Source organism: Motacilla alba, chromosome 5 (genome assembly GCF_015832195.1).
Source record: "Motacilla alba alba isolate MOTALB_02 chromosome 5, Motacilla_alba_V1.0_pri, whole genome shotgun sequence".
NCBI lineage: Eukaryota > Metazoa > Chordata > Aves > Passeriformes > Motacillidae > Motacilla > Motacilla alba.
In genome coordinates, this window is record NC_052020.1 from 50,323,495 (window position 1) to 50,344,170 (window position 20,676).

The following is a 20,676-nucleotide window of genomic DNA, read 5'->3' on the forward strand; positions in this document are numbered from 1 at the left end:
TGCTCTGCAACCACTCCAACAATCCTTGAGCCTCTTGGCCAACTTCAGCCCATCTTGACAGAAATTAGAGATTACAAAGATTAGAAAAGTGCTGTGGATGATGAGGACAAAGAAGATATACTCAAATCTTCTGAGGATAAGGAAGCCAAGGCCACTATGAGGAGTATTCAGGCAAGAGTGAGATTTTCTAAGTGCTGGGAAAGCCATAATGAAAGTTCATCTCTTTCTAAAGTCAGACAAATATTTTGACAAAAATCTCCAGAAACTCCAGCGTTTTTTTGTTTTTCTGGTTTGGTTTTTGTCGCTGTTTTCACTATTCTTTAAATTATATTTTTCATACCAATAAAGGGAACATGCCAAAAGTTGTTCTCTAGTACCTGAATAGGTACTTCGGTTTTACACAAAGTGCTGCTTGTGCAAAGTTTACTCTAAAGTACAAGAACATAACAGCCTGGTCAGAAAGACTGTTACAGGCATGCAGTTTTATATAGCTTAAGCTCTTTCTTAGGGGTATCTGTCCAAAAGCCAGAAAAGGCTTTAATAAGTCAAGCCACCTCAAATGTTGTCACATCATGTGGCTGGTAGAGGTAAGTTACTGCAGTCACCAGAAGAGATGAAATGTAAAACAACCAAATCTGCTCCTCAGCCTGCTCAAATTGAGGCCACACTGACCACCCCCACCCCCCCAAAAAAAAAAAAGAAGAAATTTTAATGGGATGGGAAAATTGCTTAGAGATGCTTCATACTGTCATTTGAAAACAATGGAAGTTTTTGACCTATTTCTTTCTGTGGCAGCCAACAAGGACGGCAGATTCCATTTAAAAGGGTCCAGAGCAGTTGCTGCCAAATGGCAGCAACACTGTGTGCAAGCAGCAATGCAGGCAGGTTGCACTTATCACAGGTGACAGCTATTAAGTAACTTGCCAAGGTTTAATATTAAATTCAAAACATGATTAAGTCAAACAGTAAATTTTTGCATACTAGTCAAACCACAATAGTGTGGCTGTTTATCATTAATACTGATAAAGCCATCCTGAAACCATGGCATGGAAAAATTCAGGTTTTTCCTCACAGAGAAACCATGGCTTGGGCAGGGGGTTGGATGAAGGCATGGACACACAACACAGGACAGGACACAACATCTACAGTTATGTGACTGCATGGGACCAAATTTTGCCCTTTATAGTGAGAACAGAAGAGACCCAGCTGCTCTGGTGTCTGCACAGCACATCTTCCAGCCTCCAGCTCACTGAGGTCTGTTAGCTCAGGCCAGCAGATGTGGTGCTTCTAGTCTGAGTTCTTGTCCAGACTGAGCCACTGTACCGCTGAGAGGGTGAGGACACTGGTGTAGATGTACAGCAGTGCACAAGGATGACTTCACTGTCTCCGAGGTCAGCACACTGCAATCAGCACTTTAGTACAGCAGGTAAATGGAGTTAGTAACTCTGCCCAGACAGCTCCACAGTCTCTCTGCTCCACGATGGTGAGACAGCATTCCCCACTCTTACAAGTCAAGAGAGAACAAATGCTGCAAGTATATTTTCAGAAGGGTTCACAATTCTGAAACAACCCATTTAATGAATTAACTTTTCACAGAGATGACTCCACTGTTCTTTGCATCCTTTAGAGGCAGGTGTCACTCACCAAGTGCCTAAACTGACAGATTAATCTATGTATTTTGTTATTTTGTTCCACTGATGCTTCTCTCTGGAGATCCAAGAGCACTCACCATAGCCCTACAGTTAGGGCTGGAACAATTGTTCCTGGACAGACGATCGGCTACCAGGTCCTGCTGTTCCTCCTCCTCAGGAGACAGCAAATGCCTTGTTCTGAACTCTTACTCATTCTCTGTCCTACTGATCCTGTCCCTGAGATAACTCAGGCAAGTCCCAATGATGGCACCAGACACAATTTCTCATTGATGTGACACCACATACTTCACACTTGCATATTTTAGTACACATGGGATTTGAAAGTGAACAAGAGCAGGAGCTGCCCACAGAGACAGTGGTGATGGAGGTTTAAAGGACTAGCAGCCTTGCCCACATCCATGAGAAACTAGTAGTAAAAATAGAAGAAATTTAATTTCTTAATTTTCCTTTCTTTTCACCCCAAGTGCAGCATACTGACTGTCCACAGTCAAAGTGGACATACTCCTCTGCATAAGACACTTAGAAGGTTTGTTAAAGGGAAGTAAGATTAAAAAAAAAAACCTGTGATACTGCTGTCCTGGACTACATTCTATTGATTATGGGTCCCTGCCAACACAGATAAAAGAGACATGAGGCACAGGATGTAAGCTTTACTACTCTATGTCCTATGCTGGAGCTGGTATTTGTACCAAATAAATACGCAAAACAAAAGTAGACAGTTTATATATTTATGTTTTCTAACATTATAGTGTTTTTAGAGCAGCTCAGCTCTAAAACCTGCTTATGAAAGCTCAGCACACCCAAGTCCCTGGTGAATGACATGGATGAGTTGAAGCAAGTCCAGAGGAGGGCTGAAAATTGTCAGAGGGCTGGAGCACCTCTCCAGTAAGGAAAGAGAGAGAGTTGAGAATGGAGGCTGTTCAGCCTGGGGAGGAAAAGGCTTTAGGAGGACCTTATTGCCTTTCAACATCTAATGGGGGTTTATAGGAATAATGGGGACTGACTGCTTAGTAGGGCTTGTTGTGATAGGTCAAGGGGTAATAGTTCCAAGCTAAAAGAGGAGACATTTAATCGAGACATAAGGAAGAAATTTTTTACAATGAGGGTGGTGAAACACTATCACAGGTTGCCCAGAGAGGCTGCAGATGCCTCATCCCTGGAAACGTTCAAGGACAGGCTGGTTGGGGCTCTGAAAAACCTGATCTAGTTGATGATGTACCTGGTACTCAATATATTATATGATTCTATTATTAATTCTATTAATAATTCAAGCAATGCATGAATCAAGCACACAGGTAGGATACACAGAGGACAATCTGCATGACAACACCTTCTGTTTTTTCAGTCTCCTGTGAAAAAGCCCTTCCAGTACACAAAATAATAAGAAACATTTTCGGCCCAGCTAATTACACAGAAGTTTTATATGTCCACTGTGCTAGGACAAGTGTCTTGTATTTGTCACCCACGAGCTTCCAAATATGCTAGCTGGTCCAAGGGCAGTGGCCACCCAGAAGTGGGCACCAGAGGGAAAGTACTGCGGTGGTGCCACTCTGCCGGTGTCAGCAGAGGTGGATGCTGTCAGAACATCACTATGTCAGCAGCTGTAACCTGCTTGCTTACATTTGTTTATTAGCTAGTGCAGAGTAAAAGGATGTAGGAATGCTAGAAAGAGGGCTTCCAGCTCCTTCTGAAAAATCTGCAATATGGACTAAGCTGAAGCCTTGGGTTGTACTTAATACATTTCCCGTGGAAGACCACAAATGCCTTAATCAGTCACTTTCTGCCCATGTGATTTATTTCAAAGGTGATGCCCACAGGAAAGTGGCATGAGCACTGGGACAGCAGCTCTCCTGGGTGCTCATCAGAGGATGCTCACAGTCAGGGGCAGCACTGTGCCCACACACTGCAGCACAAAGGGCAAACACCATTTCTTTGCCAGAAGCACATGTACTTCAGAGCTTTGATTTAGGCTAGGGACATAATGCATTGCTTATTTCAGCAGATACAACTTACCAGAATTTTCATAGAAGTGAGATTTAAAAAGAGACAGCTGGAAGAAATAGCAGATTAATCTCTAAATAAGAGAGCAGAGCTGAAAACTATACTCTGATCAGCTAAATGCTAAAATAAAATGGATTTTGGCTTTTTAATTTTGTTCTACCTATCCCCACGAGCTAACATCTCAGCCTTCCTACAAGATAAAATACATATAAAACACTTGCACCATCTCCACTCCTAAATAACTTGCCAAAAAACTAATTACATTACTATTAAGCATTCTTGTATGTTAGATCATATTCAGATGTTCCTGGTCTATCCTGAGCAACATTGATTTAGCTCTCATCCTCAGCAGCAAACAAGTGTTTCCCTAAGGATCCTGTGAGGCAAGACATTTTCTGTCTAGCTTAAAGTAATTTTATAAAGTTAGATCCAGCCCATGGCACAAATGTGATCTCACTCTTCCCATGTCACAACATATTGCTCATTGCAATATGCATTTGGGAAATTGTTTGCAGGTGAAATGACCAGACATTGTAGGATTATGGTGTTACCTGCATTTAAGCAATGGTTTTTTCATCTGTCAAGAGTGAAAAGCCATCAACACTTCCCACTGAGCAAGAGCATAGTTTCTCCAAGTCTTTCAGTCTAAGAAATCCTTACTGACAAAAAGTAGAAATCCTATTTCTACTAGATGCTCTCTCTATGTTATATCTCCCCCTAATTGCATTTTTGTAACTATATAGGAAGGCTAAGCAATCTAGATTAAAAAACTTTTCCATCAGGAAGGTTTTAACCAGATCTTTCCCTAGCAGAGCTTACTGCAGCATTACACAAATCCCAGTCCTGACACAAGGCAGTAACAGGCTTTTCATAAACAAGACAGCGAGAGAATAGCAATGAAACAATTCCATTTCATAAACTGAAAAGCGTGAATAACGTGTTCAGGAACATGTATAACGTGATCAGGGTCCAAGTGCCAGCTTGGCAAGAGATCTCCACTCTAAGTCAGAAGCAGTTGCACACAGACAGTACTAAGCACAAGCTACATTTTAATACCTAGATACTACAAAGAGATAAGAGAGACAATATCTCCTCTCCCTTGTGCAAAACGTTGATCTATTTGCTGGTATAATTATAGCCTTTAGGAATGACAAGCCTCATCTAGTGCAGCAGTGTCCTGCCACAAAGCCAGTTTCCAGCCAGCCCAGCTGACAAACACTGCTCACAGCTTTGCAGCTCAGCTGGAACCGGCTGCCCAGAGAAGATGTGATGGCCCATCCCTGGAAGTGTTCAAGGACATGTTGGATGGGGCTCTGAGCAACCTGAGCTAGCAAAGGGTGTCCCTGCCCATGGTAGGGAGACTGGACTCAGGGAGCTCACATTCAGACACAGTCACTGACTACAAAAGCCTTACAGACAGCTGGGCTACTAACTCTTAAGCCAGGACAAACAAATTTGTGATGAACTTTTTTTACCTTCAGATGCTCTATAGGAACATATTGGGACAACAGCCCAGGAAACACCACTTATGTAGAAAGAAACTGCCTTATGTGTTTGTCAGTTTGCCCTTTTTTTTTCTTAACAGATAATTCCCATTTGTATTTAAATCCAAGTAGCCATGCCTGAGAGAGACCAACATTTTAAAAAGCTGCAGCCCAGAGAACAATCAAGCTTCAGTGCTTAGCAACTAAATCATTAACCCATTGGGAAGGAAATAGTTCCTTTACCAGCATGGAATGCTGTCCCCAAGGCATTGCTGTACACAAAAATGTAAAATACATGGATTTTTATAGATATTTGTTCACATGTATTTAAGATTCGTACTGTGTACTCCAGCTTAGCAGACACTAAACACTTTGGTATCTATATTCTCTGAATACTAGGTTACCTTAGGTTTTGGATAATAGAGTGAGGATCATTATACAAATATCGTGTGGTGTATTATGATAGTTTCAGTAACTTTTGGTAGTGTTTGGTATTTGTGACACTAGCTTTATAATCCATTCTGCCTTATCAGACACAGATCATTCATGTCTCTCTTTCCATGTTGTATTTCTCTCTGCCCTTCCTTCCACTCCCACAGCTAGGGCAGGGGAAGCTGTAAAGAAGGAGATGGACCTTGATTCCAATTGCTTGTTCTTAACTCAAAGAGGGGGTGAGCAAAACCTCTGCAAGTGTGCTGCTGAAGAGTCCTAAAAAGAGTTTGCTGCAACAAGGGAGTCCAAGTACCTCCTTACAGCTTCATCATGGTTTGCACTCTCCATTCTATAGCACAACCAAAAACACAAGCAAGGGCAGAGACCCACCATACAGCTCCCATCCTTAGCTCACCGAAATGTAGTCCCCTTGACTGAAGGGATGAGGAGCACAACAGCAAGAAGCATCATTTACTGTACTGATGTAACTTGACTATCATGATTGCATAGTCAAATAATTATTATTTTCCTGGATGTAATTCAAACCTGGACGTGGATATTCCACCACTGCAACTATACCGGAAATGTTTTTGTAATTTAGATTAATCCTGGATTAATCTGTAAGATTGTGGGGGAGTTAAAAAACTGCACCTAATTACTATATACCTTGTGCAGCAACTCAGTCGGAAGTTCCCCTGCCTTTTTATAAAAGTTCTTTAAAGAGTTCATCCTACTCATAACAGGGAAGAAAACAAAACGACCAACCCACCCAAATGAAAAGAGGTGGAAAAATAAAAATCTTTTTTGTTAATAAAAAGTTGAAAATGTATTTTTAGGAGATTGCCACTCTGTGGCAATTCTGAATTATCAATTATTCTCGAAAACGATCTTCAGCCCAAACCGCCCCCCAAAGAAGAAGCCTCCCGACCCACCACACTCCCGTGCGCAGTTAAGCGCTGCGTGTACAGCACGAAAATACGGGAGTGTACCTTGTCCCCGACAAGCAGCGGGGACTTGCTATTGTCCTCCAGAGGATCGGACCCGCACGTCCGTTTACTTTCATGCGCTACCAAGGCACCGGGAACACGTGCCCGCAGGAGGGCTCCCGGCCCGCGCCCGCAGCACCCCGACGGCAGCGGCCGCTCCCGGGGCGCGGTGCGGACCGGCGGGCGCTGGGCACAGCCCGTGCCGCCCCGTCGCCGGTGCCACCCGGTGACCCGGCTCGGCGCAGCCGGGCTCCATTCGGCCGCGGCATCCCCGCCGCTGCCTCCGGACGGCAGAGAGTTGGGAGCGCTCCACTCCTCGAGGGACGCACCCAACAGCCCACCGGGCTGCGGCACTCGCTCTCCGCAGCCTGGACACCAGCCCGAGCCGCACCGACACCGGCGGTCCCGGCGCGGATCCCCCGCCCCGCCCGTTCCTTCCCGTCCGGGAGCGCAGCCCAGCCCGGCTGCCCGAGCCGCCGCGGCCGCTCCCGGACTCCCCGTCGTACCCAGGATCTCCTTCCTGCGCTGCGTGTGGGGCTGCTCCGTGTAGACCCACTCGAAGTCCTCGCGGGTGACACGGTTCCCCATGGCGCCGGCTGCGCCCCGCGCCGCGCTGTCCTTATAGCTCCGCGCCCGCGGAGGGGCGGCTCCTCCGCCCGCCCCCGCCCCGCGGGCGGCACCGGGACAGCTCCGCGGCTTCGCTCGGGTGGCAGGAGCCGGGGGAGCTGCAGAGCCCCGCCGGGATGTCAGGGGGAGTCCGGCGGGAAGAAGGTGCCCCGGGGCTGACTCTGGGGACAGGGGACGGGCGGCCGAGGCTCGCCGTGCTGCCGGGAGCTCGAGGAGAGCCGGGAGAGGTGTGGGGTGGGCGTGTTTGCAGGGCAGTGGCGATCCCCGTCGTGCCGCTGCCAGCACCGGGGCTCGGCACAGCCACTACATCATCGCTGCCTCGGGCGGCTCCAAAGCACAAGGGGAACTCCAGCGCTGCAGGTGCCCGGGCACTTCCTGACACAGGTTTTGGAAAGCAAAGGCAGTGCAAACGCCTTAAATCCAGTGACAGAGCCCTAAGCAGAACCGTGGATTAGCGCAAAACCCAGCTGAGTGAGCTCCTCCCAGAGGTGGAAGACCTAGAACAGTGCAAAGGCGACCAACGACTGACATACCTTTCCTTGGCGTGCTGACAATCTTCGTGAGCTGTCCCGGCAGAATCTAGCCCTTGGCTGCATAGCACTTCACTCCTGGTAGTCTGCGGCCCATTTCCTAGGGACTGTCCCTGCTGGAGCAGCAGGAAATCACACTGCTACCCTGGTAACAAAACCAGGTAAAGACTTGCTAGCCTTAAAACTAAGGTAACCTTATGAACCTCTCTAGCCTCTCTGATTCATAGAGTTACACGTTACACACTGATGTTTCTACACACAAACCCCAAAATTAAAGTGCTGCCCTTGTTCCCACTATGTTCTTTTGCAAGTCCATACCTGACCTCCTGTCCATCTTCACTCATAATACCTGTCCCTATCACTAGTCCTTCCAACAACATCACATGTGGATCAGCTCCAATTTCGTTTCATTCTGTTTCAATATGAAAGTCTCTAGAACCCCCCCATTCCATCCTACCCTTAAAAATGCCTATTACAGAAGGAAGTTAAAAGGGACAAAAAAGCAGCCTTGAAAATATGAGATGTAAATATTTTTCAACAAGAATTTTTGTCTACAAACACTGGCAACACTATCAACTCTTATATTGGCCTATTTAAGATGTCTTGGTAGAACAGTGACACCAAGGGCTAAAAAACACCAACAATGAACCAACCCATGAACCCAAAACCCCGACTTGACTGCTAGGAAGCTTTAGGAAGCTTTTTTGAGAGTTAGGGTTTTCTTCCCTGTCTAAATCACAGCATCAGAGAAGCTGAGTTGGATGGGACACACAAGGACCATTGAGTGCACCTCCTGGCCCTGCACAGGACCATCCACAAGAGTCACACCATGTGCCCAAGAGCATTGTCCAAATGCTTCTTGAACTCTGTCAGGCTTGGGGCTGTGACCACTGCCCTGAGGAGCTGTTCCAGTGCCCAACCACCTTCAGGGTGAAGAACCTTTTTCTAATATCCAACCTAAACCTCCCTGACACAACTTCAGGTCATTCACTCGGGTCCTGTCACTGGTCACCACAGAGCAGAGATCAGTGCCTGCCCCTCCTCTTCCCCTCAAGGGAAGGTGTAACTGCAGTGAGGTCTCCCCTCAGTCTCTTTCAGGCTGAACAGACCAAGTGACCTCAGCAGTTCCTCATACAGCTTCCCCTCAAGGCTCTTCACTGTCTTTGTTGCCCTCCTTTGGATGCTCTCTTCCAGCTTAAAATGTAAACCCTTGCATGATGAAAGGTGCAAAGCAGGTTGAGTGGAAGCGCTATGGTGGAAAGGGAAACAGTTCTACCCGCAGCAGGAGCAGCAGTTTAACCATTTTGCATTCACAGCTCAGCTCTCTGTAAGTACAATGGTTTCTTCACTATTGCTCCAGCACAAGTTTGGTGCTTGCCCATGACGTCGCAGGGTCCAACCCAGATAAGGGACTGTTAATCCAAGTTAAGGTTATTACGTGTTTCCAGAATAAATGGATTTTTCAGAGAGCAGATGCATCGGTATCTCAGCCTAAACCTTTAATTGGCTCAAATGTTTTGGTGTGTTGACAGTACCCGTGGAGAAGCCAAAGACACTAAATGTGATGACACCCTTCTGTCACTTCCTGCTCAGGTGTGCTGAAGGTGACTAAAAAAGAAATTAGTGGGGCAGTCCATGCAGTTACAAAGAAAACAAATATGACTTCACCCCAAGGCTTGTCCAATGCTATTGCATTATGGTAAGTTACACATGGAAACTTAATATCTCCTTTGTGGCAAACAGCACCTCCTTCATGTAGCTCATTACTACAGACACAACCTCACCACATAAGAAGAACAGAAAACTTTTCTGTCTCCAGTGAGTTGGCATCTGGTTTTGAGAAAAGAATTTCATGCTTTATATTTCTATAAAAAGCCAAACAAATAATAGTAATTCAAGAGTAATTGTGGACGCCAGACAAACAAGAAACACCAGCTTTAGATCATCTTCTAGAATTGGCAAAAGCATTACCCAGTTCTGACCAATTGGCATCTTTAGTTTTACAGCATCCTAGTAAAATCATTCACAATGGAAAAGGGAGGGAGGGGTGTTAATGGCACCTAGCAATAATAGCCCTTTTAATGAATATTGTAATGGCTGTAAACTCTACAGATTCACAAAGTCACTACACTTTACACAGTTCAAATGTGCTTCACAAGGTTGGGGTCTCTCAGCTGTAGCCTCCCCTTTCTCATTTAATTTCCCATAGTTGTTCTGGATTTCTGGGAACTATTGGGAAGCCTAACTGAGGGAAATTCCTAACACACTCAGGAGAAGGAACACAATTGATGTCTCTGTGCAAGGTACCATCAAAATATCTAATTTACATAGTTTTAAGTACACATCACACTAATTTCCAGCATCCCAGGGTAAAAAAGACAAAAGTCCTTTGCTCCACTGAGGACATGGCCTAAGACATACAGCTCTGATTCAAGACATACTGGTCCACAGCTCCACACATCTAGGCAGACTCGCCCTTCCTCACCCAAAGGTGCTTCTCCATCAGCTGGCTTGCCAACATGAATGCATGTCTGCTATTCAACACAGTTACTTCCTTCTGCTCATGAAAAGGACAGGTGACAGAGTAAACACAGCAGGAAGACCTGCATATGTCTCCTAGTGACTGCTGCCAGCCTTGGTAGTTTGAGGTATACTAATTCTTCCCTGGTGTGCAGGTCTTAACTCCTCTTCTTGTGGTTGCCAACAACTAATCTTTGTTTAAGTTGCTGTTCTGGAACTAAAATAAAGATGTCTGGGAATTTTATCTCTAAATAAATTGTTTTCTCCTCTGAAGTAAGAGCCCCTTGTCCCATGACAGACTTGTATTTTCAGTAACTGCATTACCTACTTTCTTCTCTTTCATTACCAGAAGAAAACATAGCTATAATATTTGATTTTTTATTGAAGATTTTGCTGTCATTTTGAATTTGGTATCACTCTCTGACCTGATGCAACTACTGTCAACATTTACAATGTGACGTACTTCATTGAACAAAGTCAGATTTTCATAGGCAGCATAGTTTGTTGATGAGCCATGCCAGCACACGCCCATACCGAAGTAAGCTCAAGAGAAACAATTTGCCAATAAGACCTCGTTTGTTTTCCCATCTCACCTGTGCTGACCCTTCCCGGGGTCATCCTGGACTTCTCTTTCCATCGGGTTAACTCTGTGCTAGAGCTGTGAGTTGAACTGACCAAACCAAGGTGCTGAGGAGCCGGTGCAGGAGCCTCGGGAGGAGCTCGGGCGGGGGGCGGCTGCGGGCCGAAGGGCTCCAAGCAGAGTTCCGCTGCAGCCAGGGCTGGGCTGGCCCCGTCCTGCGGCAGTGCCGGCCCGCCCGCGGCGGGAGCGGAGCGGCATCGCCCCGCTGGCCCCGGGGCCCTCCGCCGCCCCGCGGCGAGCGCAGCGCGCCCCCTGCCGCCGCCGCGCCGCCAGCGCGGGCAGGGACCGCGTGACCTCCGCACAGGACCGCGCCCGCCCCGCTCGGCCTCCGAGACACCTCGTTCCTCCCAGAGTCCCAGCGGCACGCCAAGGTAACGGAGATCACCGGAAGGGTGCCTGAGGAAGGGCTCACTAAGCAAGAGCGACGGACTTGGTTTGGTAGCGCTCGAGTGTTCTCGCTTCCTTTAGAAATACGTCCTTAAGGAAGTTAAAACTGTTTTGTCTGGAGGTTAACAAACGCGGGGCTGGTGTAACTAACGATGCCGCTGTGATCCAGTACATAATGTATACAGATCGCTCCTGCAGAATTCACATGGAAACAATTTCCTCTCCTAGATAAATATTTTTTCTCGTGATACTTTTTTTTTTCTTTTCTAAAGAATCATAATCTTTCTACTAAGTAATTTATTCCACGCAGCAGATTATGTTGTCCAAAGGATTTGCAATTGCTTTCTCTCGCAAGACGCGTTTGCTGTTACACACCGTAAGTACTTCCCCCATGGACACCTTATGCCACCATCCCTGCAATCTCGGGCATTTCAGGAAGCTTCACATCCTGACACAAACTCCTGAGTGGAGTGTGGGAACTAGACTTCTATTCTACGGCAAAACTTTAATAACACAAAAAGCAGCAACAACGTTTGTAATGTCCTATCCAAATATGAACCTCAGGGGTTCACTGTAGGCAAGTTGTCAGAATTATGAGAGAACGTGGCTCCTTGAAGAAAACTTCTCTTCTTCCCCTCTAACCATCGATGCCACTCTCCTCTGAAAGCTCACCCTACTGGAGTCGCTGGTCTGTCTGGCAGTGCCCTCTGGACTGCAGCTCCCCCACGCAGATCTGCTTTCCCAAACGTATTCCCGATACTCAGGTTTCAACCTGATGCACTGAAAACCTTTCATCTCAGTGCTGCTGAGCTCACTTCTGACAATAGGCGTGACACGGGGTTAAGAGGGGTACTTGTTCAGCCTCTTGAAGTCAGAGGCTAAACTTTGAGTAGAGGAAGAAAAAAGCCACTTGAAAATGTCTCGCTGTGTGTGTTCTGTAGGAAGAATTGCCTCTGCAGGGAACAGTTGGAGAACAACTTTGATAACAAACTGCACTGAATTCCCAAGATTATGTCACACAGTCTATTTTTATTGTTAAGAAATATTTTTAGGTAGCATTTATATAGACATATATAACATATGTAGACACTCCAAGATGGACTAGGGTTTGACTATAAATTCACAATGTAAAATTACAATCTTTCTTCTGATGAGTTACAAATCCTTCCAGTAGAAGCACAGTAGAAAAACCATTGATCAGCTTTGCCTATACCTAAAGAGTTTTGCTCATAGTTTAGCAAACTGTCAGTCGAGTCACAATATCTATTTCCTCATGGAAACCTAGCTAAGTTGGTTTAACAAAATAAAATTTTAAAAAAGCTGCCCTTGGGCTTTCTTTGTACCATTTTATACCTCATTTACTTATTTTTATTTAGCCTTGTACATTTCAACCTATTTTTCTTTTTAAATGTAACATTACCGCTAGGGCTACATCCTCCTTAATGCTCCTGGGATCTATCTGATGACTTCAGTAGAAGCCGAGAGCTGAGCACTTTACAGCACCAGGTCTGTAACCCAAGGGGATGCATATGCAGGAGAAGAGATAGGAAGCCCAGCTATTTGCAGGACAATCAGCATGAACAGGAGCTGCAGATTTGCTCCCTGGCCCCAGGGAGCAGTGTGAGCAGTTAGGACACGCATTCATATACACTGCCTGTGCTGGCAGGTGTGAAATCGTACCATGCGGGCTCAACTAATAGGTATTCATTCCCCAGAAATTTCTGCTTTTTGTGTTGTCTACATTTTGTAGGTGTAATATGACTTTTTTTGTGAAGACTGAGGATTTTTGGAAGGGTAGTTTCATACCCTCAGCCATGAAATGAGGAATGTAGGACAAAAACTTCATTTATTATCATCAGGTTTAAAACTCAATAAAAATTATTTGTATTTTTCATTCATAATTAAAGGACTAAACGTTTTGGGAGTGAGGATTAGTCCCACTGATTCATGTATCCTTTCATATGGCATGAAAAACTAATTATATGATCGTGTCCTTACAACAAAAAACAATTTAATGAAACTGGGGTGATTAATGACCATAACTTAGAAATTAGTTTGGAAAGGTGGCATTCCAAACCCTCTTTCCATCACTCTTCAAGATGACTGATGAGAGAAAATATTTCCTCACTGCGCTCAGCCTCAAAAACACAAGCAGATGACAAATGCAGGAGAGCGCTATTCTCAGTAAATTAATTGGTGTAGCTTTGTTAGCTGCTTCATTTGCTACTAAGAGGAGAATCTGTAGTAGGACGTGATACAGCAAAGAAAACAATTATTAAAAGTATCAAAAAGCAAAACAGAGAAAAGAGGTGTACACAGAGTTCACTGTTTGTTTCTAGTCATGGTTAGCAAGCAGAACCTAATGCCCATAATGAAGCTTTAAATGTGTTTTGTAGGAGTCCATACACAAATTTGGATCAGGGATTTCCCTCATGTTTAATTAGCAATCTGAGGAGAGAGGACAACGACATTTGTAGCAGAATCTAGTGGGCCATAAAGCCAGGCATGGTTTTATTATATTAGTTATACTAGATCAGCTGGAGATGAGGAAGCTAAATTATGAAGGAGGCTAAGTTATGAAGAACTATAAAGGTAAAGTTAAAACCAAATTTCCTGCAGAGCTGCAAAGAGCTAAGACAAGGACTCTGGAAAGACGGCACAGCTAATTAGCATCTTATTTAGTGAATTGTTTTAATGGCATTGTAAATTCCAGGTTTTAAATGTCTTCCTGATTGGGTTTTGGGGTATTTTTCTCTTCAAGACTTCACCTGTTTTAATTGATTAACAGGCCAATCTAGATGAAGATAACAAAGAAAACCTGCTAACTTGAATTGGCAGAACTTATTCATTAGTCCTAGATAAGTCATTAACAACTGTTAGCAAGAGTACCCTTTATTATCAACTACTGATTTTCTTTTCCTCCAGTGAGTGACTTTCTATCTGTTCTTCTTTACACAAGAGCAAGAAATATCCCATGCCACATATTTAACTAGATATGTAAGTATTATCAGTTTAGTGATTGGTGTTGGCTTACAATGAGAGGGCTAATATTTCCTTTTTTTTTTTTTTTTTCTTAAACATTAGACAAATAGTTTGTGTGAGAAAGAGAAGGAAAAGTAGGATATCAGAATTTTGCAAACCAGTGAAAGGCTGGGTGAAACAAATCAGGAAAAGGGTGTGTTAACCCTGCTAGAGGCAAGAGAGAAGGCTGAAGATGCTGGCTGTGAAAACCTCACTTATTTCACAAGTTTCACACTTCAAATGTCTTCCCTTTGTTCTGGTATAAAATAAAGAGGGTGGGAATAAGAGTAAAAAAAGAAAAACCATAAAAAATCACTCCAATATTTAGAAAACAAGCATTGATCATTTTGTTAATTCACTTGTACTTTGTGATAGATTAATTTGTGTGTGACCTTTCTTTTCTTAAAATACAGCAGACTTCTGTATTTGCCAAGTAAATATTTTCAAAAGAAGAGCTGCATAGTTTGGGCTAGATGCAGCTGAGATAAGGGTTAGAAGAATTTTTTAGTTCTGTAGTATGAAACAAGAAACAGCTCTTCATATAAATATCACAAAACCAGATACTATACACAAAGTCACACAGCAGTGACAACTGCAGTTCTGGAAGCTGCAAACAACTAGATCACCACAAGCAAAAAAATTGCACAAGAGTAAAGGCATAACATTGATTGAGTGGCTAATGATGTTGAGTGTTGACCGTTATCTGCTGATCGTATATATGTGTGTGTGTATATATATATATATATATATATATATATATGTATGTATGTAGGGAGATAACTTATACTGAGCACAGAGATGGGTTGTAAGAGTTCTCCCAAACCAGGGTGCTGCAATGCCTCAAGCACCCTGTACCTTCTTGTGCTATGAGCAGCACTGCTGATTTCTCTGCAGGTAGTCTGCATTTAACAAATGCTTTAAGCATTCCAGGAATTGCAAAATAAAATTACAAATAAAAATTAAAATTAAAAAGAAAAAAATAGCCATGTTCTAGTGGTGCCCATTGAAAGGACATGAGGCTACAGGCACAAATTGTCAATCCACAAAGTTTTCATCAAACATAAGGGAAGAGCTTCTTTCAGTCAAACATGGAACAAGTTGGCCAGAGAGGCTGTGGAGTCACCATTATTGGAGATCTTCAAAGTTTGGCTGAACACAACTCGGAACAATTTGCTCTTTTTGACCCCACTTTTGAGCTGGGGCTTGGACTAGAATTTATCTAGAGATCCTTTGCAATCTCAGCTCTGCTTTTCTGTGAACCTGTGAAACTGAGAAAGTCAATGAGAAAGTCAACCTGTGAAACTGAGAAAGTCTCATTCAGCTTAGTATTCTTTGGGGTTAATTGAAACAAAACATGATTTTTCAAATTATCCTTGTATGCCATCAGTGCACATGGTGGCAGTAACCTGCCTGCAGAACTTTCTACTTCTTACACAGATGCACCTCTTCACCCTAAAATGAGAACCCAGCAGATACAATCTTCTGTAGTACTTCATGCCAAGGATATGTAAAAGCTAAAAGCTGAAGGAAGTTCAGAGGCGTAAGAAATGTCTTTGAGAGCATGAATCTCGTCTTCTTTTTCCTTCCTCTCCTTTATTCTCCTGCCTTCCTTTTCCTGTGCATGGTACTGGCTCAGGTAAATGTGGACTACCTTTTTTTACAACACTGCAGCAAAAAGAAAAGAGGTGACTTCTCAGTAACCTGCAGCTTTCTAACTTGTCCAAATGATTTCTGTACAGAACTACTACACTGTTTGTGCTGGCTTTGAAGTTGCCATCTCTTTGACTCCTGAGGTTTTCCCTGCACATTCCAGTGCTAAGAAAAGCAGATGTGTGAGTCAGTTCAATCCAAAAGAAAGGAAGGCTTTGAGTACAGCAGAAGCTGGGTTTGTCAGGAGAAAACCCATGACATTTTGTTCTTTCAGTCAGGTGTGCTTGGCACCTGAAACTACTACCAGGAATTTTGCAGTGGCAAGAACGGAGAGGGAGAGTGGAGATAAAACAATGCTGGTGGGTGTGTGCATGTGAAAAGTGGAAATCTGGTTTCTGCAGACTGACGGTGGACTACAAATTCCTGCAGCAGATTTCAGGGAAGAAACCAGGGAAAAACATCCTTACCCTCTCCCCACCACAATAAAACAGCTAAATCTAAGGCATCTAGAGCTTACAGAATATAATAATGTAACAGAATATAAGAATATATATTCCTAAACACTTCTTAGGGATGCTTAAAAATAACTTTTATTTCCAATGGATGGCTTACATTTTCTAAATGAAACCTTTTAATGCCTTGCTTTTTAAATGTGTCTAGGAAACAAACTGGAGTTCTGAGTATGGGGAGCATAGGGCAAGAAGATAAGTGATTGTTAAGGGGATAAATTCTGCTGCTATTTGGATAGGGGACAAAGTTTTCTTTTAAACACCTTTTCACTCGGCAGCTTTCAGGTCTTTATTTTTCCTTGTTGCTATATTTTTTGTCAAGCCGTTAATGGAAAATAATGTAAGTTATGCAGATCAGCTCATTCAGGATAAAGAGAACACTATTGAAAATGAGGTGGTTATGATACTTACAAACTTGAAAGTGCCTTTTCTGAAATTATATAATTGCTTGCAGTAAAAAAAAAAGGAAAACCACAAAAATGAAGCAAGGTTGTGCAAGATTATTTAACTATTATCACTGACCTGAACCAAATATTTTATCTCAATAAACAAGACAGACTTGTGACTTTGTTCTTGCATTTGACAAAGCTCATTTACACTATCACCAAAAAAAACCCTTCACCCAAAATAATCCACTCAGGCCCAGTCCCACTTGCTCCAATGCCAATGTCAGCTCTTATGGGAATTCAACAGCAGGACTGAGTGCATGTCTAACATGTAGGTGACATTAATATTTTCTCTATGCAGGCTTAAAATATAAAGTATAACTGAATGATGTATTTCTCCTAAAAAATAGAAAAGTACACCATAATGACTCACAATTTTTTTTTATTACATGTAACTTTTACAGAGGGACTAGAGAGACTTCATCCTAATTTTGAAATCTTGTTGTTAAAAGCTACAGAACCATTTTTCCCACGCTGGTACACTTGTCCTTCCAGCTATAAACAGAGAGGCAGAATTTATATGTAGAGTTCTGGAAATCTCTTTACGGGATCTAAAAACAGCCTTTCAGTTTGTGAGAATTTTGCCATGATAAACTGCATCTTGTAGTTTGTTAAAATGGGAGTGCTGAGCATGACTGGAGAGAAGGAAATTCCAGATCTCTGCAAGTAAATTTGTTGCTATTTCTAATAGTTAATAGGAAAGTATTTCCTAATCTCATCATTAGGGCAAAGCTCAGAACTGGTGTCTTGAGATTTGGACTAGACTAACTTGGAGAACACTTGAGGATGAGGTAGAAGATGAAAGTATTTATTAGCAGGAACCTTTTATCAGTTTTTATATCATGGCAATTTGGGATATGAGCAAATAAAGCAATGGTGTACTGAGAAGTGAAGGTTAAACAGAGTGTATACTTATAGCAGCCTTTGAAATACTTATGAGGCAAATCTGCACTGGTAGTTGACATAAAAGAGGAAGGAAAAGTGATATAACAGCTGGAAAAAAAGGAGTAGTGAGGAAGAAGAGATAATCTTGCCCTGAGTACAGAAGGCCTGTGAGACTCGTTTTAAAACCCTCACCTTTGGTGGTAGTAATTTACTTTGTATAATCCAAGACTTCCTTTTTTTAAAGATGCACATACTTGTAGAGCCACCAGCACGTTAACGTCTGACGGCAGGTAACACAGTCCCTTTGATGGACTTCTGGCTATCTGTAGAGAGCATTTTACAATTACTCAGTCCACAGCACCACATCCCCTACCCATAACATCTGCTTGTTCACATCAAGACAGGCAGCTGCGTCTTCCAAATTCTGCTCCCGATTTACGCCTGACCCCCTCCAAAGCTAATAACCAAACGCAATAGACTCACGAGGGCTACTTTTCCCTCTGCACACTGCGGCTCCTCGATGGGGTAAGGAAGGGATGTCCTGCAGCAGTCGGCAGAGGGGAAGGAAGCGGAGTGTGACTAGAGCGCGGAGCCGCTGCATTTGCAAGGCACGAACTGTTGTGCTGCTGTTGGAAAGGTTCTGGGGAGCAACGGAGCTCGGGGACGGAGAGGTGTGTTAATAGTTAAGGCAAATACCTCCACGTGATAGTTTAAATGAGGGGATCGCTTCACGTACTGGAATTTTGTGCGGTGATTGAATTGCAATGCTTCACTTATTTTAGACGCTGTTTCTCGGTAAGCGAGCTCACGCACTCGGCCGCCGATCGCCCCGCCGACCGTGCCTTCAGGCCGGGCTGCCGGCGGCACCGGGAGCCAGCGCTCCGCAAGCCGCCGGCGTGTCCGTGCGCATCTCCATGCACGGCTGCGGGAAAGCGCCGCGCTCCGTGGGGAACGCACCACCCTCCAAAGGGCTTTCCAAAAGGAATAAAGGGAGGAGGGGGAAAAATTCCCACGTGCCGATAACAGCTCAACTGGAACACTCAAACGTGCCGACCCTGCCCGCGTCCCAAGGCTCAGCCGCAGCTCGGCGCTCGCCCGTCCATACGTCCTTCAGCGCGGGGCCCCGGGCCGGCAGCTCAGCCGGGAAACGGCCCCGCTGCGGCCGCCGGCCCGCGCTCCCCGCGGGGCCCGCCCGGGACACGGGCCCGGGACGCGGCGCGCGCCCGCCGGAGCCGCGCCCCGCCCGTTAACGGCCGCGCGGCCCCGGCGCCCCCTGGCGGCGCAGACCCGCCCACCCCCGCCGAGCGCGCACGGAGCTGCGGGGCCCGAGCGCGCGGCGGGGCCGGGGCGGCGCTTCCGCGCGGGGCGGGGCGGGGCGGAGACAGCGCCGCGAGCCAATTGGCTGCTCCGCGCCCGGAGGCGCGCCCCGCGCTCGTAGCGCTCCGCGATAGGACAGGAAGGGGCAGAGGGGGCGGGGCGCTGCGGCACGGCGCGCCCCCGTTGGCCGCTTCTCTCGCCTGGGCGCGGCGGGCGCTGCCATTGGCCGCCTGGCGGCGGGGGGGGCGAGTCCGGCGGCAGCGGCCTCCGGGGCTGGGGTCCGTCTCGGCGGCAGCGGCGGAAGTCTCGCGAGGGAGCGCGGCCGGGATTTGGCGGCGCTGCCTCCCTCCCTCCTCCCTCCTCCCTCCCTGCCTGTCGCTGGCTGCGAGGCGCTGGTGTTTGTGTGGAAGGGGGAGGAGGAGGAGAAGGAGGGCAGGCGAAAGGAGCCCGAGCCCCACGATCCGCCGAGGGGAGCGGACCGAAGCCCCCTCGCCGCCCGCGGAGCTCCCGTTCCCTCCCCTCGCACCGCCATGGCCTCGGGAGATACCCTGTACATCGCCACGGACGGCTCAGAGATGCCGGCCGAGATCGTGGAGCTGCACGAGATCGAGGTGGAGACCATCCCGGTGGAGACCATCGAGACCACCGTGGTGGGCGGCGAGGAGGACGAGGAGGAGGAGGAGGAGGATGAGTGCTGCGAGGAGTGCGGCCCGCACCACCCGCCCCATCACTACCACCACCACCAGCCCATGATCGCGCTGCAGCCGCTGGTGTCGGACGGGGACCCCAGCGGGGCGGGCGGCGGCGCGGCCGGCGGCGGCGGGGGGCAGCTCCACCTGCACCACCACCACCAGGAGGTGATCCTGGTGCAGACCCGCGAGGAGGTGGTGGGGGGAGACGACTCGGACGGACTGCGGGCCGACGACGGGTTCGAGGACCAGATCCTCATCCCTGTGCCGGCCCCCGCCGGGGAGGACGAGTACATCGAGCAGACCCTGGTCACTGTGGCCGCCGCCGGCAGCAAGAGCGGAGGCGGCGGCTCCTCCTCGGCCGGCGGAGGAGGCCGCGTTAAGAAGGGCGGCAGCGGCAAGAAGAGCAGCAAGAAGAGTTACCTGAGCGGGGGAGGCGGCGGAGGGGCCGAGGGCGGCGGCGGCAGGAAATGGGAGCAGAAGCAGGTGCAGATCAAGACCCTGGAGGGGGAGTTCTCGGTCACCATGTGGGCCTCGGGTAAGTGCGCGCCGGACCCCTCCCTCCCTGGGCCGCGGGCCCCGCCGGCGGCCGCGCGGTGCGGCCGGGACAGTTTTGTTTTGAAGGGAGGCCATGTTTTGATGTGTGCGATGGGCGCCGCCATGTTCATCGCCAGGGCAAGTATGGCGGCTCCCCGAAAAGATGGCGGGGTCTGCGCTGCCGCCGCCGCTCCTGCCCGGCCGCGGCGGGGGGGAAGGAGGCAAACATGGCGGCGGCCGCCAAGATGGCGGCGGCGGGGGGTGCGCGGGCGGGCGGCAGCGCCGCCGGCTCCCGGGCCAGGCCGCAATGGCGTAGTTTCTGCAGCAGGGGGAGGCGGGGTGCGGGGCGAACCTCCCCGCGCT

The 20,676-nt window shown here is 46.7% G+C and overlaps 2 protein-coding genes across 7 annotated transcripts in view; one reads left to right on the top strand and one right to left on the bottom strand.

Moving 5' to 3' along the window:
* The window catches only part of DEGS2 (delta 4-desaturase, sphingolipid 2), a 38,234-nt gene that overhangs the window by 11,388 nt on the left and 6,170 nt on the right, over window positions 1-20,676 (bottom strand). The window contains exons 1-2 of one of the 6 annotated variants that reach the window (XM_038137142.1): window positions 10,826-11,086; window positions 7,716-7,828 (exon numbers count right to left, since the gene is read on the bottom strand). The exons of 1 other annotated variant lie outside the window; for it this stretch is intronic. Coding sequence is in view for 2 of the 5 variants with exons in the window: in XM_038137138.1 (XP_037993066.1) it covers window positions 7,062-7,143 (82 nt within the window). In the remaining 3 variants the exon portion in view is untranslated. Of the gene's footprint in view, window positions 1-7,061; window positions 7,653-7,715; window positions 8,554-10,825; window positions 11,087-20,676 lie in introns of those variants that run through there. 4 more of the 6 variants (XM_038137143.1, XM_038137139.1, XM_038137140.1 and 1 more) reach the window with 4 other exon arrangements.
* Window positions 19,117-20,676, top strand: part of YY1 (YY1 transcription factor) — a 30,173-nt gene continuing 28,613 nt past the window's right edge. The window contains exon 1 of the mRNA XM_038137137.1: window positions 19,117-20,314. Within this exon, the coding sequence (XP_037993065.1) occupies window positions 19,618-20,314 (697 nt within the window). The 5' untranslated portion in view covers window positions 19,117-19,617. The remainder of the gene's footprint in view (window positions 20,315-20,676) is intronic.